A 19904-nucleotide genomic window follows, 5' to 3' on the forward strand; every position below is an offset into this window, starting at 1 on the left:
CATTTGTATGTAGAGGTACCACTGTAGTACAGTATCTACATGAATTCAGCAACCAGCAGATATCACTTAACCTCACTGCCCAACTGACCTAATTTACCGTATTTTTACCATGATTCCTGAAATGTAAAAGTATTTTTAGTACTCAAAAATGCATATAAATGCTATTTTTTATTTTACTGAATACCAAGTCAAGTCTGAGTGTCTGGAACCAGACTGTCTTGTTCTACCTAGAAACAGCAAAACAAAAAGGGGAGGGAAATAATTTAATCTTTAAGACAGTGCCACTTCTTCCCCAAATTTCAGCTAATCTCTGTGTGCATAGTTCATTCAGGACATTCGTAGGAAGGGTCAAAATGGCAGTCATGATGGTGAGATCAAAGCATACCCCACAATGCACATACAGTAAAAAGGGGCTTTGGTTACACAGTTGTGACTGTAATCTTGACTTTTTTTACTCTTCCTGCAGACACACCTGGCCTCAGTCCTCACAGCGGACAGTTGACCAAAGAGAGAGAAATAGCATGGGAAACTACTCCAAATGACTTTGGAGAAGGTTTCCAGAAGCTGCTAAGACATGAGATGCAGAAGAAGCATGCATTATGTCCAAGGGGGCAGGCAAGTATTAGACAGAGACTGAGACTGGCTCCCCCTGACTCCATGGGGTCAGTTTCCTTGTCTGGTCTACCCTGCAGGTCTGACAAGTAGTAACTAAGAAGAAGCCAAGAGGTTAGCCCCGCCCTATATTATTGTCTGTCACTGCCTGCTATGTGATTAGCTGAGCATTTCTCTTGGTGATCCTTTGCCAACTCCATAGTTTCCATGGGTCTTTTCTGGCCAATGGGGATCAAGACGGTAGGTTAGAGACATCCATATCACTTTCTCTGAACTGTACTGAGAAGAGCGGAAGTCCCTTCTGCCAACAGTTAGATGGACATGAGGAAAGATCCTAAAAATATGTTCAAATCAGATGTTAAGAAGCTAGAATTAGCTTCGAGGGTCATGGAAACTTAGTAAAAGTTGTATAGAACTGGAAATGATGAAAAGAATGTTGGTCGCAGAAAACCTGGGTTTCCAGCCAAAAGTAATTGAAATCGGAATGTTGAGGTTTGTTTCACACTCTGGGAAGATTTTTGTATTTCACAAACTTGCTGACGCTTAGCATATTGCTGAATAAGTAATATTTTGTGCACGAGCAAGAAATCGGATGTGCTTGATCGCGCCGTCAGAAACGTGCGTAAAAATAGAACGACGACGACCGAGCGTCCTTCTCCTTTTATGCTGTCTTGTCTTTTGGAGCAATTGTTTGTTACCACCGGCGAAGCAACAGCCAACTTCAAAGGGAGAATCTGAGCATGCTCCCTGTTATCCATCGCCGAACCTATTTTTCATCACCGCACTTTTGTCGCCTACGCTTCACCATACCTTGCAACTTTTCTCTCCGCCAGCGTTAATCGTGCTTCGGTGTAAAATAGCAAATGCCCGAACCCAGGACCATTCCGCCCCTTCTCTTTTTATTTACGTTTGTTTCACGTCCGTCTGCAAGAAGAAAGGACCCCAAGTAAGGGCAAAAAGGTGCAGGGCTTCAAAATCTACCACGGCGCATGCTCGGTCCTATCTGGCCGTGAAACTTGATGGGGAGCCGTTTGTGAGCCGAGCCAGGGATAGGTACGGCGCAAAAACAACCTTGGACGCTTGGAAATACGTTGGAAGCGTGTGGCTTTGTCGCGCTGCTGGTAAGGGCTTGGTTTGCTTCAGCGACGTGGGGCTCAAGCCGGTATCACGCGCCTGGTCTGGTGTTCTGGTGGGGGAGGGAATTGGGTGCCAACGCACAGGCGCGCGCGCCATGGTGGCGACTGGGGAAAGAGCTGTGCGACATCGGGAGGATTCCCAGTTGAAGTACGTACGGGGGGAAATTGCGGCCCGGGTAAATACGGTTTGTTGGTGATTGTGAAGCCAGTCGGTTTGGCATTTAATACAAATAAAATGGCTGTGTGCTGGTGTGGAAAGTCTAAAACATCCCGGCGCTTTGGGCTTGCGTGGCAAAGCACCCTTAAGGATAATCCCCAGTGAATGCCAGAAGAGTGACTTCTGACTCATCGTGGAAATGATCGCTGTGTTGGTTGACGAGAAGAGGCGTCGAAGGCGACATCAACTGCCATTTTCCCCCTAAGATAATTTAATTCTTCAGGCCCTGGCTTGGCTTTGGAAATGGCCTCTTGTGTTTGATTCCTCGGCTCCCGTTCCTTGAGTTTCCTCTCCAGGAGTCCCATCTTGCATTGTTTACTTGCAATGCAAATTGCTTACTCGGCTTTAGGCCTTAAAGAGGGGTTGTCGTCTGAAGATTTTTGTACCAAGGAAAAGTCTTAATTCAGTGGGGAGTTTTTAAGACTAAAAACTATACAGATCTAATTTTAGTTACCATTTTATTTAGACACCTGCTGGCCTCCAGTAGGCTTTGGGATAGGAGTTCACCATTCATACAGCCTGCCTTCCTTCCTTCTCTCTTTTCTACTGGGGATGATTCCCTAAACCTAAAATTATTCCATAATTATTACAGACCACTGGGGAGTGCTAGGTTTGCAGTTTGGATGGATGGAACTATAGTGGAGTTGTAGTGATTATGGCATTATTGCCTTTCACTACTTAAAATATGTAGTTAGGAAGATTATTCTGTCAAGAGTCATCTACCTAAGTAGACTGGGGGGGGGGAGGCTCTTATCATTTGGCTTCCTCAATTACTCTGAGGCCTTTGTGTCCCCTTGTTTGTTCCAAATATGATCTTGATTTTTATTGTTTTAAATCCTGTATTAACTTCTCTGTTCTTTTTATAGTTAAGGCATGTTTTGAAATGACCTTTCATTCAGAGGTGATCACTTCACTGTACTTCCCTTGTTTCTGTGAGCCAGTGTTAGCTCCCCTGGAGGGGGGGGGGAAACAGAAGAATTGAAAAATTGCCCTCACCATCACAAGGTAGCAGGTGATAATTGTTTCCTGTTCACTTAGTTCTGAACCTCTTTACTTTAGCTGCACTTAGTTACTCCAAACATCAATATGGACAATCATTTTTTCCTGGTAGTTGATGGGTGAAAAGAGAAAAGGGTTCAGGAAGGAAAAAGAGCTCCTCCAATACCAGAATTGTCATCCTGCCTCCTCAATTATAAAGGGAAGATGGGTTATGTGATGACTGGATAATACATATCACCACCACCACCCATACACACATACACACACACACAATTCCCCAGTGCATAGATAATGTAGGTTGTTTGAAACCTGTAGTCTGGGTGAATATTGGGAATTAGGGTCATTCCACAAACTTAATCTTCATTTAAAGATGATGTTCTAAGGCTGAGCTTCAGCAGGTGGCAGCATGATAACAACGTTTAGTTTAGTTTAGTTTAGTTTAGTTTAGTTTAGTTTAGTTTAGTTTAGTGTAGATTAGATTAGATTAGATTAGATTAGATTAGATTAGATTAGATTAGATTAGCAGTTGGAGGCCACCCAGTTCTGATGATTCTGGGCAGCTTACAATTTAAAAATTGAGAACAATCTCAAAAAAGAAAAGTAAAATCATAAGCAGCCTTAAGACGGACATATAAACAAAATCCCATTCAACAGGGATTCTATCATCAACCTATCCCAAGGCCTGGGAGAATAGCCAGGTCTTCAGTAGCTTCCTTAGCATCATCAGGGTGAGAGCTGTTTAGATCTCCAAATCCAAATCTTGCTTCAGTTTGGAAGCAAAGTAGTGTTCAGCATGCTCAGTACTGAGATGAGCCCCATCTAGGAAATATCAGGGCTGTAGACTAGACTGGAAAGTCAGAAAGCATCTTGGAAGAAGGCAATGGCAAACCAATTCTATATTGTTGTGAACAAAACTACATGTATGTGTCCATGAAGTTGACCTTGATTTGAAGTAGACTTTTAGTATAAGACTAATGTTGCCATCTGTCCTATTCTTCTTTTCCCTTTTTTCTAATTAGTATGCAGTTGGCTACAATGTTCTGAGACTTCTAGAGCATAAAAAGCTTCCTTATCAGTCTTCAGTGATAGGGGCTTAGACATCACAGTCAACTGTAATGTGGTTAGTTTGGTTTTGATTAGCATGTTGTGCAAATCTAGCAGTTTTCTGGGTTCACACCTTGTTATGCCATAAAGTGATTTGTTTGTTTTTTGTTGACAATGTTGTGTGAACCCAACTATAGTGGTTTGTTCATCATGGTTTATGGCAAATGGTTAAGTGAACCAAAGCTTGGCACAGAGTGTGAACCAAATGATGACAGTAGTTTATTTAGTAAAATATAGTTAAAGAAATTATGTCTTAGCCTGACATAACCGTTCCTTCTGTAGTGTCCTTAAAAAAATTAACTTGCCTGTAGAACTCCTTGAATGTTTTATTTTATTCTCCTGTGAACGGCCACTAGACAGGCAAATTTACTGTTAAAATAGATCCATAGAATGTGAAGTACAGACTAATTCTTTCCATGTTTACTCAGAAGAAAGTTCTGCTAGATTTAGTGTGCATGGGACTTTAAGCTACTTATTTTGTAAAACCAAACTGTTACATAGGTGGTAATTGATACTGGTATAATTTGAAATAGGCCTGGTGAAAATATGGGAGAGTACCATGGTATAGGCCATAATAGATATGAATATTTGCTCTATAAACTCCAACCTTATATGCACTTAGTTCAGAGGGACATAGGTTTGAGTCTGTGATGGAATGGAATTATGAAGGCCAGGCTCAGAGAGAAAAACATTTTCTTTCATCTCCTGAGGCGCGTGGGAAATATAAGAGGATGAGACTGGCACCTCCCTGAGGAATTCACAATGTTGTGGCTGGCATTACTTGGGAGCTGGGGTTTCAGTCTGGGAAGATTCTTGCTAGAGGTGGTAGCTAATAAACATTCCTGGACTGAATTTACATGGTCTCTTGGAGTTCCTTGGGCTAGGCCTGACAGAGTCACTGTGATGCATAGGATTATGCTGTCTAATCTCACAACATTATGATATGGTTATCTTTTGAGATAAGGTAAACCAGTATCCTGTCTGAAGCTGTATATACACAAGCATGCAGCAGCATACTTCTATCTAGAATTCTCAATCCTTGACCAAAGGGTTCCATAGCCAGGTCCATGATGCCAATAGAGATCTTTAATATACACGTAGTCCTCACTTAACTACCGTAATAGGGACTGGAAAATTGGTCATTAAGTGGGGTGATCATTAAATTAGTCACCATGTGACTGGACTCAATTTTATAACCATTTTATGATGGTCAAGTGAATCACCATGGTTGTTAAGCAAATCACCATGGTCTTTAGGAGAATCCAGCTTCCCCAAGGGACATTTTTTGCCAGAATTCGCTTAATGACCACATTATTCACTTAATGACCACAAGATTTGCTTAACAACCCTTATGAAAAGGTCACAAATCACAATTGTGACTGTGTGGAGTGGTGCAACAGTTTGCAACGGTCGTAAGTGCGAGTACATGTAAAGCACTTTTTCTGAGGTCGTCATAACTTTGAACCATTGTTAAATGAATGGTCATTAAGTGAGGACTACCTGTAGTACCTGGGATTCTCCCAACAGCAGGTCAGGGTAAAATAGGTGTGCTAGTAAGGCCCACATTCAGAACTCAGCCTGCTTTTATTTTACCCCAAATCCCATTGGAAGGCTATACTGACTTGGGAATTTGGGGAGTTACAGACCCATGCTTTTGGCTACACCTCATTTTCCATTGTTTTTCTACTGTTGCTCCAAAGCAACTGATGTCGGTAGAGAAAGACAGGTTATGGTCTTATTTTTGGACAGCACAGTGTATGAACAAGGGGACCCTGAACTGAGCGGGAAGTCTAGAGCATGCTGTGAGTTTCAGTCTACAGTACTAGGAATAAAAGTCCAACCTACTTTCCCCTCAACATTCTCCACTACAGTACAACTCAAATGAAGCCATTTCAGTTGTACTCACAGAAGATATTTATTTGTTATTAGATTTATACCCCAACTGTATTTTGTACAACTCAAGGTGACATATATAATGCTCCTGCATCCTTTTTCCCCACAACAACAACCCTGTGCAGTGGGTTGGGCTGACAGAAAGTGACTGGCTCAAAGTCACCCAGCTGACTTCACGCCTAAGGTGGGACTAGAATTCACAGTCTTCTGGTTTTCAGCCTTAACCATTAGCACCAAACTGGCTCTCATGTACAATTTTTCAAAAGGTGTTTTGTAGTTCTTTTTTTTTAAAACTCTTTAACCTCCCTTCCCCTTCAGGAAACTTGTTTCCTACCTGTTGTAGGTGAGGGTGGCTCATTGCACTGAAGCTGAGAATATATCCAAGGGAGTCTATGAGAAGTTCTCGCAATGGGGAGCATGTTTCCATACCTTCTTCCACACCAGCTCTCCTCTAGCCTAAGCCACCTATTCTTGAGGGAGAAATATTCAGCAATGAATTGCTTACCTTTGTACATTCATCCTACATGAGAAAGAAAAACCAACCGAAGTCGCAGGACTTTGGCCAAATTTTTTGTTGTTTAACCCCTCCAGTATTAGGAGATACAGGGATAAATGTAGATGTAGTATTCAGGTGATGTATATACTTCATAAATAAATGACTAAAGCAAGCAAGCTGTTTCAGCCTTGTACAGATTCTTTAGTATTTTTTTTTATTTCTCTCTTTGTCTTCATTAGGTGGAGCACACAGATCTGTAGAAGACAGCAGCCACTTGCAGAATCTTGAGGCCACTAGATATAGGTGAGAAATTCTGGGTAAGAAGGGACCTGAGCAGAGGAGGAAAGGCAGGATGTAAATAATGAAGATTTGAAGCATACAATTTTGTGGGCTAACATCCATCTTATGCCATGAATGTATTACTCACTTTCTGAGATGCCACTAGATTGTCTTAGAGGAAAAAACGTACTGAAAAAAAGACAAAACTTCAGGTTATTGTAAGTAATAAATGCTAGACTTGCCATGTCATAATTCTTTCATTCCTTCTCAGTTCTTTCTCAAGTGCAGTTTCACAGCAGACTGGCATTTATTTGTATCATTTTTCATTCCTTACAAGTAACTTTGAGTGAGCTTTTTCCAGCTGAAGAGATGCTCGCATTTAGGGTCTGTACGAAGTACGAAGTCTCTTAATGCTAATACAGGTAGTCCTTGCTTAACGACCACAATTGGGACTGGAGTTTAGGTCACTAAGCAATGCGGTCATTAAGTGAATCATCACATGACCAGACCTGATTTTGCAACCTTTTTTGCAGTGGTCCTTAAGTGAATTGTGTGGCTGTTAAGCAAATCACGTGGTCGTTAAGTGAACCAAGTGGTTCCCCATTTATTTTGCTTGCCGGAAGCTGGCTGGGAAGGTTGCAAATGGCGATCACATGACCCCGGGATGCTGCAACCATCATAAGTGTGAGCTGGTTGTCAAGCACCTGGATCACGATCATGTAAGTCACTTTTTTAGCACTGTTGTAACTTTGAACAGTTGCTAAATGAATGGTAAGTAAGGGCTACCCGTATTTATATTTCAAAGAATTAAACATGTCTGTCTGCCCCTGTAGAGGATTTGGGAATTGTGTAGTGATTTTTTTCTTGTTACCTTGATATTTACTACATTACTGTTGCAGAATGCAGGGAAGTGTACAGTTATCAATGTTGTTTTTGTTTCTGGGGAGAAGATAGCCAAATACTGATAATCACTTTTTAATTTAGTGAAGTATTTTCCAAACATAAACTATTTTTCTTAGTAGAGCTAGGGGAAGAAATCCCAGTTGCCTAAAAATGAAGTGCTTGATACTCTCTCTGCTCAGAGTTGATTCAGAATATTTTTCTGGAACCTGAGAATGGGAAATTCATTATTGGAAGTCCTGTGACTACAGTAATTAGTTTGAGACACCATTAACTCTGAAAACATAGTTAGGCCCTGTTACAGAGTTGTATTTCTGTGTACAGCTGTGGTGGCTTCTGTATTCTGTTATACTCTCTTTTAAATACTAATGAGAAATACTGAAGAGGTGCAGATGAAATTTAAGTGTTCTTATTTGGAGATCCACTGTAAATTAATATTATTTTCTTAAGTGTGTGCCTAGGACTCAGCCTCTGTTGTACTTTAAAGTCATATAATTAGTGGTTGTTCTTGTTGTAGCCATTTAATGTTATAAAACACATGTAGTTTGAATATATAGAAGCAAATATAGTCAAGCAAACTACTTTTGATACTGGTGTGTTCTTTACCATGGCATAGTTTTACAATTTGAAGGCCCAGGAGTATTTGAATAAATATTTATTTAAAATGTTTATTTTTTACATATAAATTATCTGTCTAAATGTTTATCTGTATGATAAAGCTGATTGCTACCTCTGAATAAGTCACCTTTAAATATCACCCCCAAGGTATTTAATCAGTACCCTGAAAGTAAATTGCCAGCAAAATAATAGCCCATTTGGTTCAGAAAAACAGTATGATTTCATCCCACATCATTTCACTGGTACACTGATAACATCTTGTTGTTGTGTAATATCTGTGTCTTGACATGTGAAAGCTTGTGCTTGCATCAGTATGTAAGTGAGGTTTCATATGAAGATTTCTGCCCATCATTTCCTGTTAAAGGCACAAGAGCCCCATCATAAAAATATTGGCAGCCTATGTACTAAAGTATTTAAAGATTGTTTATTCTGTGGGCATTGCTACTAAAGTATTTACAACTCAGTATCCACATAGGTATATTGCTTTTTATCTCTGATTGCCTGGATGATCTATGGGGGAACAGATATTTGAATAGCATCACTATGATTGAATTCATACAACATGCTACATCATAATATGGTTTCATTGATTTTGGTTTATGTGTTGGGTGAATGCAGCCAATATCCTATACCTAACCCCACCAAAACCGCATTGTACCTTAGTATGTTATGTGAACCAGGCTACTGTGGTCTATGCGAGAATATTTGCAGCAGTGAAAATATGGTACTTTTCCTCCAGGAATTTAATTGAAACAATAGGCTCACTCAATGTAACATCTTCAATGCAAAAGGAAAACAAAGGTATCTATACTATTTCCATCACTAAAGTTCTGCATGTCATCATTAAAATTGTACACAATTCCTATTACATGAATCAATAAATGAGAAGAATTCTTGAAATGATAACAGCTTATAGAAAACTTGTATTTTTTTTCATTAAGAACAGTGCTCATTATTACAATGACATGCCTGTAATAGTTAGAATAATTATACATCACAGAAAATGTGCTTATTTATAAATTGACTTGATTAGATTCTGAGGTCACAACCTGTTGCCATTTCACAAACAAGGGTCTTCTTAACTTGTTTTCAGCTCAGTGGAAGTTCTCTTTCTGCAAGAATTGTCAAAATATTCTATTAATAGCTCTCAAAATAAATCCTGCCACAATAAAAGGATTTAGAGTCTAAGGTTTGCTTTTTAAACTTTTTTTCTGTCAGCAGACATGGGGAAATCTCTTTCCATGCCTTTGCCTGCTTCGAAAGAAGATGGTATTTCATCCTCTGATAACATGAAAAATGGATTAATCCAGTCAGAAGCTCATAATGAAGAAGGAAAAAACGGAGATGTGTCACAGTTTCCATATGTTGAATTTACAGGAAGAGATAGTGTCACATGTCCCACTTGTCAGGGCACTGGGAGAATCCCACGTGGTATGTGTAAATCCAGAAATAATATCTCTGATAACTACAGTTAAATATATTTTGCTTTCATCTGCAAGTCTTAACCTCTTAGAGACTTACCCTCTTAGAGAATGTGTGTTTATATTGTTTTCTTTAAGCTGACCTGTCTTTGTATATGAGAATATTGGTGTAAAATTTACAGTTTCATTTCCTTAGATTTGTTTTCTCCTTTTTATTTTATATTCTATACTACAAACAACATAAAATCACAAGTTATACAGTCATATTAATTATAAAAATTCCAGAAAATATAACTATTTAGAAAATGCAAATATCCCAGAAAATTCAATTTCATTATTACTTTTAACTGAGCACAACTTGATTGACCTCAGAACCTGAATTTGGTTTATTTCTGTATAAAAAATGTTCTTAGCCAGCTAATTATACTATGCCAGCAAACAGAACAGATTTAGAAATTATCATGTACATTCAGGGTTGCCTTCAACATATTTTGCTTAGTTTGAACTCAGTATTGTTTTGTGCCAGTTATGAGACCCATTTAGGTATACAGGTTAGAAGACAGAAGCAGCTAAAATATTTTTTTTATGTTTACTCAGCAGACAAAGCCAAAAGCAAACAACTGTAGTATGCTGTGTGAATGCAGCCATTTCAAACCATGATATGTTTTTGTTTTATAAAGTTTGGTATATGGCTTATGGGCTTGGGGAGAATAGCCTAGAATCTCTGAGAAAAAGAGTGTTTCTATTTTGTACTCTGTTTTAGCAGCTGGCCAGTGGCAAGATAAGATCATATGGTGTGTGAACAGTCCTAGTTGCTACAAAGTGTTTTGTAGCATTTCAGAGATGAAGGAATGAACAAAACAGCATTAAGCACAGTTTTTCTGTTATGGAGATTTTGGCTTCCTCAACACATAGAATCATAAAGTTGGAGGTACCTTTTGGAAGTCATCTAATCCAACCTTGTCCTTAGTGCAGGATCCTCTAGAGCAGATGACTAACTTCTGTTTGAAGACATGGTTTAATAGTGTATCAAAACACAGCTAATATGCCTCTTTATTATTTTAAAGTATTGTTATTCTTAACAAAATACACCCCTTTATCTGAGTCTGCTGGAATAGACTTTATTTCATTTATTAAATGAAATACAGGTAGTCCTCGCTTAATGACCACAATTGGGATTGGCAACTCAGTCACTAAGCAACACAGTAGTTAAGCAAGACATCATGTGACTGCAACTTGCAGTTTTACTGCTGGCTTCTCCATTGACTTTGCTTGTTGGAAGCCGTCTGTGAAGCATGCAAATGGCAATCACGTGACCACGGGACACTGCAATGGTCGTAAGTGCAAGGACTGGTCATAAAGTTACTTTTTCAGTGCTGTCATATCTTTGTATGGTTGCTAAACAGGGCAATCATTAAGCAAGATCAACTTGTACTGAGGTGTGCTAACCTCATTATAATACACACTGATTAAAACAGAAACTTTCAATGATCATCAAAACTATTTTACTTGGTGCTGAAAAGAGGGTGAAGCTATTGAGCAAACTTTTGCAAGTCGATGATTTAGGAGGTATGATGTCACAGCTGAAAAGACAACACAAACTTATAAAAAAAAACTATTTCCCCTGAAAGAATATTTTATGTGTCAGTTTAAAAAAAATCTGCCTCTTGATAATTTATTGTACCTGAACAACATGGTTCTTGAATTTAGTCTATGATAGATATATATGTTATGCAGAGCTTGCATGTTACAAAAATTTCAGCTTCATCAGCATAGCATGTGGCATATTTTACTGGCTTTATAACAGCATCAATTGGGTGTAGAAATAACAGGATGCTGAAGAATTACCTTCTATTCCAGGACAGGAAAATCAGCTTGTGGCCCTGATTCCATACAGTGATCAGAGACTGAGGCCAAGAAGAACGTAAGTTACAATAGCCATGACTGCATGTGGTATTGCTGAATTCCTTTAGTTAGGTTTTGACTAAACAAATGTACTATCAAAAGGTTTAATTTAATACTTTTCTGCTTGCTGTTTAGCCTTGGAAATTGTTCTTCTGTTAACATAACCTCCTACAAAACAGGTTGGGCTGCATTGCAAGAGTTGCTGTTGCTTATTATTAACAGGAAGTGCTATTAGGTTTGGAGCTTTGCCATGTTTCATTGAGTAAGTTTGAGGTGGGAGGGTTACCATGGGTGACAACATTCTAGTGTTTCATGGAAATGTTTCCACTTTTGTTAATTCATATCCATGGCTTAATTGTCCGACTATAAAAAGCCAGGAGGTTGCTGGGAATATCCCAGGGGCTCTAGGGAAAAGATGCACTATGTTAATACTGGTTGTGCCCACTTATTGCTTCAGACCTTGGGAACTTTGCTTTGTTGTTAGCAGTCCTAATTCCCCAGAGATCAGGCAGAATGATGAATGAATGCCTGCATGCACACGTATGTGTGTCTGCAGGCAGATTTCAAAATAGTGATTAACTTTAGAATGGGCACTGGAAATAGCTAGTGGTTGGAGCATGTCCAAGAAGTTGTCAGGTAAAGTAAAAATCCATACAGTGAAAAAATGTATAAAAATGGCACAGAGACTTTAAAGGAGCATCTCTTTTCTCTGCAGAAAGCTTTATGTGACTGCTTCTGTAATCGTATGCTTACTGCTTTCTGGGCTGGCAGTATTTTTCTTATTTCCTCGATCTATTGATGTACAATACATTGGAGTCAAATCGGTATATGTCAGTTATGAAGCACAGAGGCGCATAATATATTTAAATATTACGGTAAGATCTTTGCTGAAAACCTTTTCACTTCCTTCAGTGGTTGACAGTTTATATGGATATTTAAGGTTGTGTTAAGCATCATTTAATCTAGAATCCTGAATTATCTTTTCTGCAGAATACATTGAACATAACAAATAACAATTATTATTCTGTTGAAGTTGAAAACATTACAGCCCAGGTACAGTTTGCCAAGACTGTGATTGGAAAGGCACGGCTGAACAATAATACCCACATTGGACCGTTGGATATGAAACAGGTAAGAATTACTGGGAGTCACATAGCATATCACTATTACAGGTAGTCCTCAGTTAACGATAGCAATTGGAACCAGAATTTCTGTTGCTAAGCAATGTGGTCGTAAAGTGCAATGTCACGTGACTGTGTTGCTTAGCAACAGCAATTCCAGCACTTCCTGGTTGCCATTGTTAAGCGAATCACCACAGGTCATTAAGCAAGGATGCGACATGGTCGCCATTTGCAACCTCCTGCCAGCTTCCCCATTGATTTTGCTTGTAGGAAGCTGGCAAACAAGGTGGCAAATGGCAACCACGTGGCTGTGGGACACTGCAACATCGTAATCATGAGCCAGGTGCTGAGCACCCAGATCACAATCACGTGACCGTGGGTACACTGACGGTTGGAACTTTGAGGACTAGTCGTAAATCCCACTCATTCAGTGCCATTGCAAGTTTGAATGGTCGCTGAATGAGTGGTCATTAAGTGAGGACTACCTGTATTTGATATCAGTTTTCTAGATAGTTATCCTGACTGTTGCTGTTCTTGTTTTCTTTTTCCTTTTCAGATTGATTATATGGTACCTACAGTAATACAAGATGAAATGAGTTACATGTAGTGAGTATTCTATTTCAATTTATAGGGATACAAGATGAGAATTTCACAGCCAAATACCTCCTTTTTGAACAAGAGGATTCCAGTAGCCTGAAACACAGGCTTTGCAGCAATATTTAGGTTTCCCCTAAATGCTACTTTCTTATCCTCCTTCATGCTATACAGGTAGTCCTCGGATTAAGAATGCCCAGGGTACAGACGACTCATAGTTAAGAACAGAGCCTATTGTAGCAAAAGTTGAGTTAAATACACAGTGATTCGAGTTAAATACACAATGGTTAGAATTCACTGCACAATACTACTTATACAATATTATACAATAATACTGTTCTGGCTTACATACAAATTTGACTTGAGCACAGACCTTGGGAACGGAACTCATTCTTAAACTGGGGACGACTATATAGCCCTAAAGGATTCCAGATCTGGCTGCTACCTCTGCATTGAAGTGCTTTATTTATTTGAAAGATTGGGGTTGACATAGCACAGAGAGCAAGTCTTTTAATATGTTTCTCACTTTTTCTTTGTTTGGAGGGGGGTATTGTGGGACTCCTGTGACATGAATGACATCTGCCCAAAGAAAAAATGGGGTATTCCAGCATTTTAGCACAGCTGTAATTGTAATCTTATTGTTGCATCATCATCATTATCATTGTTATTTGATATAAGGGATGAAAAGGGAGGGTTTGGGTACATATCCCATTCCAATTGTTGCCCATTAATATTCTTTTTAATATTTCATTTTAAGAAAGTTCATTTGAAATTGGGAAAAGGAAAACTTAGTTTCTGATGTAATTTATATAGTGTACACTAACACTAGTGTCTTTCTTACAGTGATTTCTGTACTTTAATTTCTATCAAAGTGCATAACATAGTAGTCATGATGCAGTAAGTATGTACAATATTTTCATTTATGGGGAAAATTAACTTCCAAAACAATTGCTTTACTATACGGTATTTCTTTCAGAGTTTAGCATTTCATTAAGATTTCCTTTCTTGTCCTGTTTACATGAAGAGCAATCAGATCTACATATAAGGGTCTTTGCATAACTCCCTTGAACCAGTAATAAGAAGAAAGTTAAATGGCTATAACATTTTGAAATCCTATCACATTTTAATAATGTTTTCTTCACCTATCAGATAATATCAAATGTGCTAAATGCAGTTGAGGACTAGCCAAAGACATCTACATAAACTGAAGAATTTTTTTTTCTCTCTTGATGAAATTGGTAGCAACTCAGTGCTAGGAAAAAACCCATGCATTATAGATGTGTTTTTGGGATTTAGGGCTTATAAAATACTCAAACAAGATGGTTCACAACATCTGGGAATGAGAACAAAGCATCTCTCTCTGAATCATTAAAGCAGCCACATGTATTAATGGTTCACACAGCTGCTGAACTGTTCCTGTTGTGTCTGCACACTTGAGTTGCGTTATACATGAAACAACTGTGAAGTAGGTTAGGCTGAAGGATTAATGACAGGCTGAATGTCACCCAGTGAATTTATAGAAGCTTTGAATTAGGTACTAACACTGCAACCCCCTCGAATTAACTGTTACTCCAAATTATTTCATCTGTTTATCTAATTGAGATTAAGCAAATATGGCTGCATTTTGGAGCTCCAGAAAAGAAGAAATAGAAATGCTTCTCTAGTCTTTCTTATCTGCTAACATTCCTAAACTTCTGTTGCATATAATTCAATTTCCCCCCAGATCATTAAGCAGACTAGTTTATTCAGTCTTGCTCTGTTTATCAAAAATAGTTCACAGTACTGAGGTTATAGAATGTAGTTCAGAATATAGTTAATGTCAGCTTATGTTTGTACATGGTATTAGCTGTTCTTTTAATTTTTTGTGAGTAAAGGTAGTCCTTGAGTTATAACTGCAGTTGGGATCCGGATTGCTGCTGTTAAGTGAAGTGGTTGTAAAGCGCGATGTTGCATAACCAGATTGCTTAGTGGCAATCCAGGCAGTCCCAAGGTGTGTGGGTCATTAAGCAGGAAGCGAAGGGAGTCCCAGGTAAGGAGTGGAGGGGGGTGGGGGAGGCCCGGCACAGGCTGTGTGAGAGTCAAGGGAGGGGGTGTTTGGTGGACTGCAAGCTCAGAAAGGCCAGGGAATGAGGGCATGGGGTACATGTAATCACAGGGAAGCCAGGGAAAGAGGGCGTGGGTGCATGTGTGCAATCTCAGGAAGGCCAGGGAAAGAGCACACATCCATGCGATTGCAGGGAGGCTGTGGAAAGAGGGTACAGGGTACATGCATTCATGTATGTGATTGCAGGAAGGCCAAGGAAAGAGGGTGTGGGGTATGTGTGTGTGTGATTGCAGGGAGGCCGGGGAAAGAGGGTGTGGTGTGTGTGGGATCGCAGGGAGACCATAGAAAGAGGGTGCAGGGTGCGTGCATATGAGTGTGTGAGCACAGGGAGGCCGGGGAAAGAAGGCACAGGGTGTGTGCAAGCGAAGAGAGGAAGGAGGGCATGGTGTGTGCAAGTGAAGAAAGGCCGGGGCGGGGGAGAGACTTGCCCCAGCAACTTGTGGGCTTCCCATTGACTTTGCCTGGGGGAAGCCGGCAGGGAAGGGTGCAAATGGTAATTATGTGACTGCGGGATGCTGCAACTGGTCGTAAGTGCAAGCTGGTTGCCATGCACCCAGATTTTGTTCATATGACTGTGGGGGTGCTGCAGTGGCTGGAAGTTTGAGGATTGAACGAACGGCCATAACTTAAGGACTACCTGTAAAATATTTAAAGTTTACAGTTAACATACTATGGACCTTTAAAAGTATAGGAAGTTCCTCTTAAATCTTTACTCATACATAATATATGTATCCATCTCTCCCTCCCTATTTTGTTTTAAAGAGTGACTGTAACCACTTCCTACTTTGGCCACTCGGAACAAATATCTCAGGAAAGATACCAGTATGTAGACTGTGGTGGAAACACAACTTACCAGCTGGGACAAACTGAGTATCTAAACGTGCTTCAGCCTCTTCAGTAAAAGAAGCAGAAATTGAATCTGTATAAGGAAAAAGACATGACTCTTGGTTTTTCACTGCTCATCCAAGTTGAACTTTTGATTATATATGATACTGCTTAGAGGTGGATGTACATAAAGTAGCGGGTCTGAAGGTTTCCTTATTTTATGACATAAAAAAAGGACAAACTGCATATATCCACACTTAATAACTTCTACCTTTCCACTCTAAATGTGTAAGTATTGTGTCAGTCAGTTAAACTGGGGGTGGCAGAAAGAAAGAGAAAACCATCTTAAACACATTAACTTTGTATTTGCCTATATGAGAACATGGATATGTTACTCTCCCAACACATGTTTTTTGTTCTAAGTAGGCTAATGATACAGTAATTTCAGAACTCGATTGTTTTAGTTGGAGTCTAAATATTTGTTGTACATAAATAATTTGGGCCTCATTGTAACATTAGATGACACGTGCTTGTTTTAATAACCTTAGGACAGATCAATGTTTACTGTGTTGGAATTTTGTTTGTTGAAAATTCTTTTACAGGTGGAGTGTTTATTACAGGCCACTTTTCACAAGGTCCAACAATTTGCTTGAAAACTTGGAGGAGATTGAAGATGAATAGCACTTGATTTAGACACATTTGATGTGTGCTGCTGAGTTGAAGAGAAAAAAAATGTAATGCATTAAAATAATCTCTAATTATTAAAAACAACTGAATCAGTTCATACGTTTCAAAGGCTGACTCTATGAAAAGCATTTTAATGCATTTTGTTACCTTTCATATCAATATAAATGCTTAACATACACTGGATGGTCCCTTTTTTGGCTTACATCATGTGCGCTTCTCATTTAAACATATAAATAGTCCTTGAAAATACAAAGTTAAAGTAGCCAAGCTTGTACCCCGGCTGACATGTTTTGTGTGAGAATAATAACTGATAAGAGCTATGGTGCTGAAAAGAATCTTGTATGGGTTTAAATCTGATTGATAAGATTTTTCTATTATGTATTTTTGCTAACTGGCATATCGCCTGTGTTTGATGTGATATTCTGTGACATAATAATTTTGAAGCCCATTTAGCAAATGTTAATTGGAAATGTCTCATTATAATCATTTTTAATATTTTTGCTTCTTGCAACAACTCATCCATGAATAGGTTTACTGAAATCATAAGACTAGCTTTGCACTAGTATGAGATAAATATAAGCTAAGGGTTTGAATTTTAAAATGACCTCACTAATCAGTGCTCTTATTGTTACAGATTATTGACTCTTTTGTAATGGACAACAGCAAAAGTTATTAAACTGTTTTGAAGGAAAAAGCATATTAACAATGAACAGGTATTTTTCCACTCATTTGATTCTTGAATTCTCACCCACCATCTCTACCATTCTGAGACTAACACAGAAAGCAGAATTTTTAAATTACACAAATAAGTATAAAATGTCAGAAGTTGATACATGTAACTTCAAGATCATCTACATATCACTACATTAAAGGTTTCATTGGACTTTCTAATATATTTTGAAAGCCACAACAGTTAGAAACATTTAGGAGAAAAGATGAGGGTGGGCAGATAGTAGCAAGTGATTTTTTTTTTTTAAACAAGTCCTTTGCATCATTTTAATAGACCAGAGTCATTCAAAGAAACATAAGATTTGTCTGATTAAAAATGATTGGTGCAGAAACTATGTTGTCAATGTGTTTTTACAAATCTTCAACTCAGTCAAAATTTTTGATGGCATTACTTGGAAATAGTCTCACAGTTTAACACATCATATTTTTGGTAGAATGGAAAATGAGCTAAAATAAACCAAGATAACCCACTTGTTTCCTGACAGTGACTGAGGAAATACATTATATCCAAATCCAGTTTGAGTGAACTTCTCTTATAACTGTTACAGAATGTGTACTAGAAGATTTCAAGTAACAGAGACACAGCACTTTAAATAAAATCTGATTTTTTAAAACAGCAGTCCAAGAACTGCCTTGTGATAACATTTAAATGTGTGCCGGAAGTGCAAAATTAATGCTACTGGTACAAATTAGGTGCCCAATTAATACCTTACAGCCAGCAAATACAACTGTGGAGTAATTGAAATCCACTTGAAATGTTTGCACCATTTAATGATACCTACTAGTTAGATACTTATTTCATAAAATGAAATTTTCAGAATAGCTCTTGGATTTCTTGTTACTTATAAAATACCTTTGTTCTATATTTTGAAACTTACATGAATTACATGTGTATGGTATACACATTGCTGTATTCTGTAATTGTGGTAAATTATTCAGGCATATATGCTTTGATTAAATTCATATGAATTGCCAATTAAATAACATTGTAAAGGCTACGCAATTTGGAATGATGTGGTTCAGGTGTAACTATACAATACAGTTCAGGAGAAAAAATATGATGAGATCCTATTTATTTGAAAATATCAGTGTTAAAAATTAAAGTCAGTTTCCTAAGTTGGGGTGTATTGTATAACTTCACCTCACTCAGAATCAAAAACAATTTTAACTTTTTACATACAAGGATATGGCAAAGCTGAGGCTTTCTATAACTCCTTCCCCACAACAGTAAACCAGTCTTTCCCAACCCAGGTGCTCTCCAGATCTGTAGACTTCAATTCCCAGAATTCTCAGCAACAGCCATGCTGTTGAGAAACCCTAGGAGATAAAGTTCATGCATCTGGAGGCACTGAGGTTGAACGAGGTTGTACTGAGCCATGATTTATCTTCATATCTGAGCTAGAAAACTGTCAGGCTCTCTTACCTTTTCCTTGATGGAAGTGCAATTGGTGACTGTGTTAAATAATATACTTGGAGAAAACAGCTAAAGTAGTTATGATTATAAAATTCGCATATTAAAAATCCTTTTCTGAAGAAAATAACGTTATTTATTGTCATCTTATGTGTATCTTGAATGCCTTGGTTCTAAAGTTGTTATCTTTAGATATAAAATGTTACCATAATCCTCCCTGCCTCCTATGGAGTAGAAATGCATTTATGAAGTTAGAATTCTAGATATGCATTACAATTTGTGACAATTATTGTTCTATCATCTGCTTAGCTGATGAGGATTGGGACAGCCCTACAATTTTTATTAGAACATAAAGATTTTGACATAAAAACAAATTAACTTATTTGACTTCATTTTTTTAAAAAAAATCCATTAATTAACCACTAGTGCTCATTGAATAAAAATGTATATAATTCATGTATGGAAATGCTAAAAGGTGGTAACTATTTTTGTAATATGAGAATTGTACTTGTTTCTGTAACAGTGTGTGGCAGATTCTGTGTGCAGTGTTTGGAAGCATGAAAAATAAAATGTCTTTATGCTGTGTCAGTTTTTGACATGACTTTAGAGACTCCAAAATGGCTAAAATGGTATTGCTGAAACTCATTAATAATCTGTACCTTTTTTCTAGCAAACTTTTCCAGAATGAAATTAATGTTGAAAATTAGTTTGTACTTTTAAAGGGTTGTTGATTCATATCTTTCCCTACTTGTTTCTGTTTGAAATATGGGCAGTGTAGTTTACTCAGGTTTTAATGTTGTAAGATGAATAAGCTACAATATGTTTTTTTAACTGAGCTGAAAATTAAAAGCAA

The 19904-nt window shown here is 38.2% G+C and overlaps 1 protein-coding gene across 7 annotated transcripts; it reads left to right on the top strand.

Annotated features, from left to right (window-relative positions):
* The first annotated feature begins 1439 nt into the window (after positions 1–1439).
* On the top strand, positions 1440–19634 carry TMEM106B (transmembrane protein 106B). Of its 7 annotated transcripts, none has more exons than XR_015797839.1 (9): positions 1440–1733; positions 9476–9685; positions 11536–11599; positions 12296–12455; positions 12571–12711; positions 13258–13307; positions 14139–14192; positions 16162–16512; positions 16827–19634. XR_015797839.1 is itself a non-coding variant. In XM_007439973.4 (9 exons), exons 3-9 carry the CDS (start codon positions 9478–9480, stop codon positions 16298–16300), a joined length of 816 nt encoding a protein of 271 aa, XP_007440035.1. In that variant the 5' UTR covers positions 1597–1733; positions 6697–6760; positions 9473–9477; the 3' UTR covers positions 16301–19634. The 7 variants fall into 7 exon arrangements, 6 of the variants coding, with proteins under 6 accessions (XP_007440037.1, XP_007440035.1, XP_007440036.1 ...); XM_007439973.4 differs by adding an exon at positions 6697–6760 and having other exon boundaries at positions 1597–1733; positions 9473–9685; positions 16162–19634; XM_007439974.4 differs by adding an exon at positions 6697–6760 and having other exon boundaries at positions 1597–1733; positions 16162–19634.
* Positions 19635–19904: the final 270 nt, after the last annotated feature.

This window comes from Python bivittatus, unplaced genomic scaffold (assembly GCF_059951505.1).
Source record: "Python bivittatus isolate LINGU-HERP-01145 unplaced genomic scaffold, Pbiv_v1 ctg000610_np1212, whole genome shotgun sequence".
Taxonomy (NCBI): Eukaryota; Metazoa; Chordata; class Lepidosauria; order Squamata; family Pythonidae; genus Python; species Python bivittatus.

Bases quoted from the DNA above. Each gene is read 5' to 3' on its own strand.
- TMEM106B (XM_007439975.4), top strand. From the start codon at position 9,478: ATGGGGAAATCTCTTTCCATGCCTTTGCCTGCTTCGAAAGAAGATGGT. The intron at 9,686-11,535 runs GTATGTGTAAAT...CTTCTATTCCAG, and splicing joins CACTGGGAGAATCCCACGTG to GACAGGAAAATCAGCTTGTG. The intron at 13,308-14,138 runs GTGAGTATTCTA...TCTTTCTTACAG, and splicing joins GATGAAATGAGTTACATGTA to TGATTTCTGTACTTTAATTT.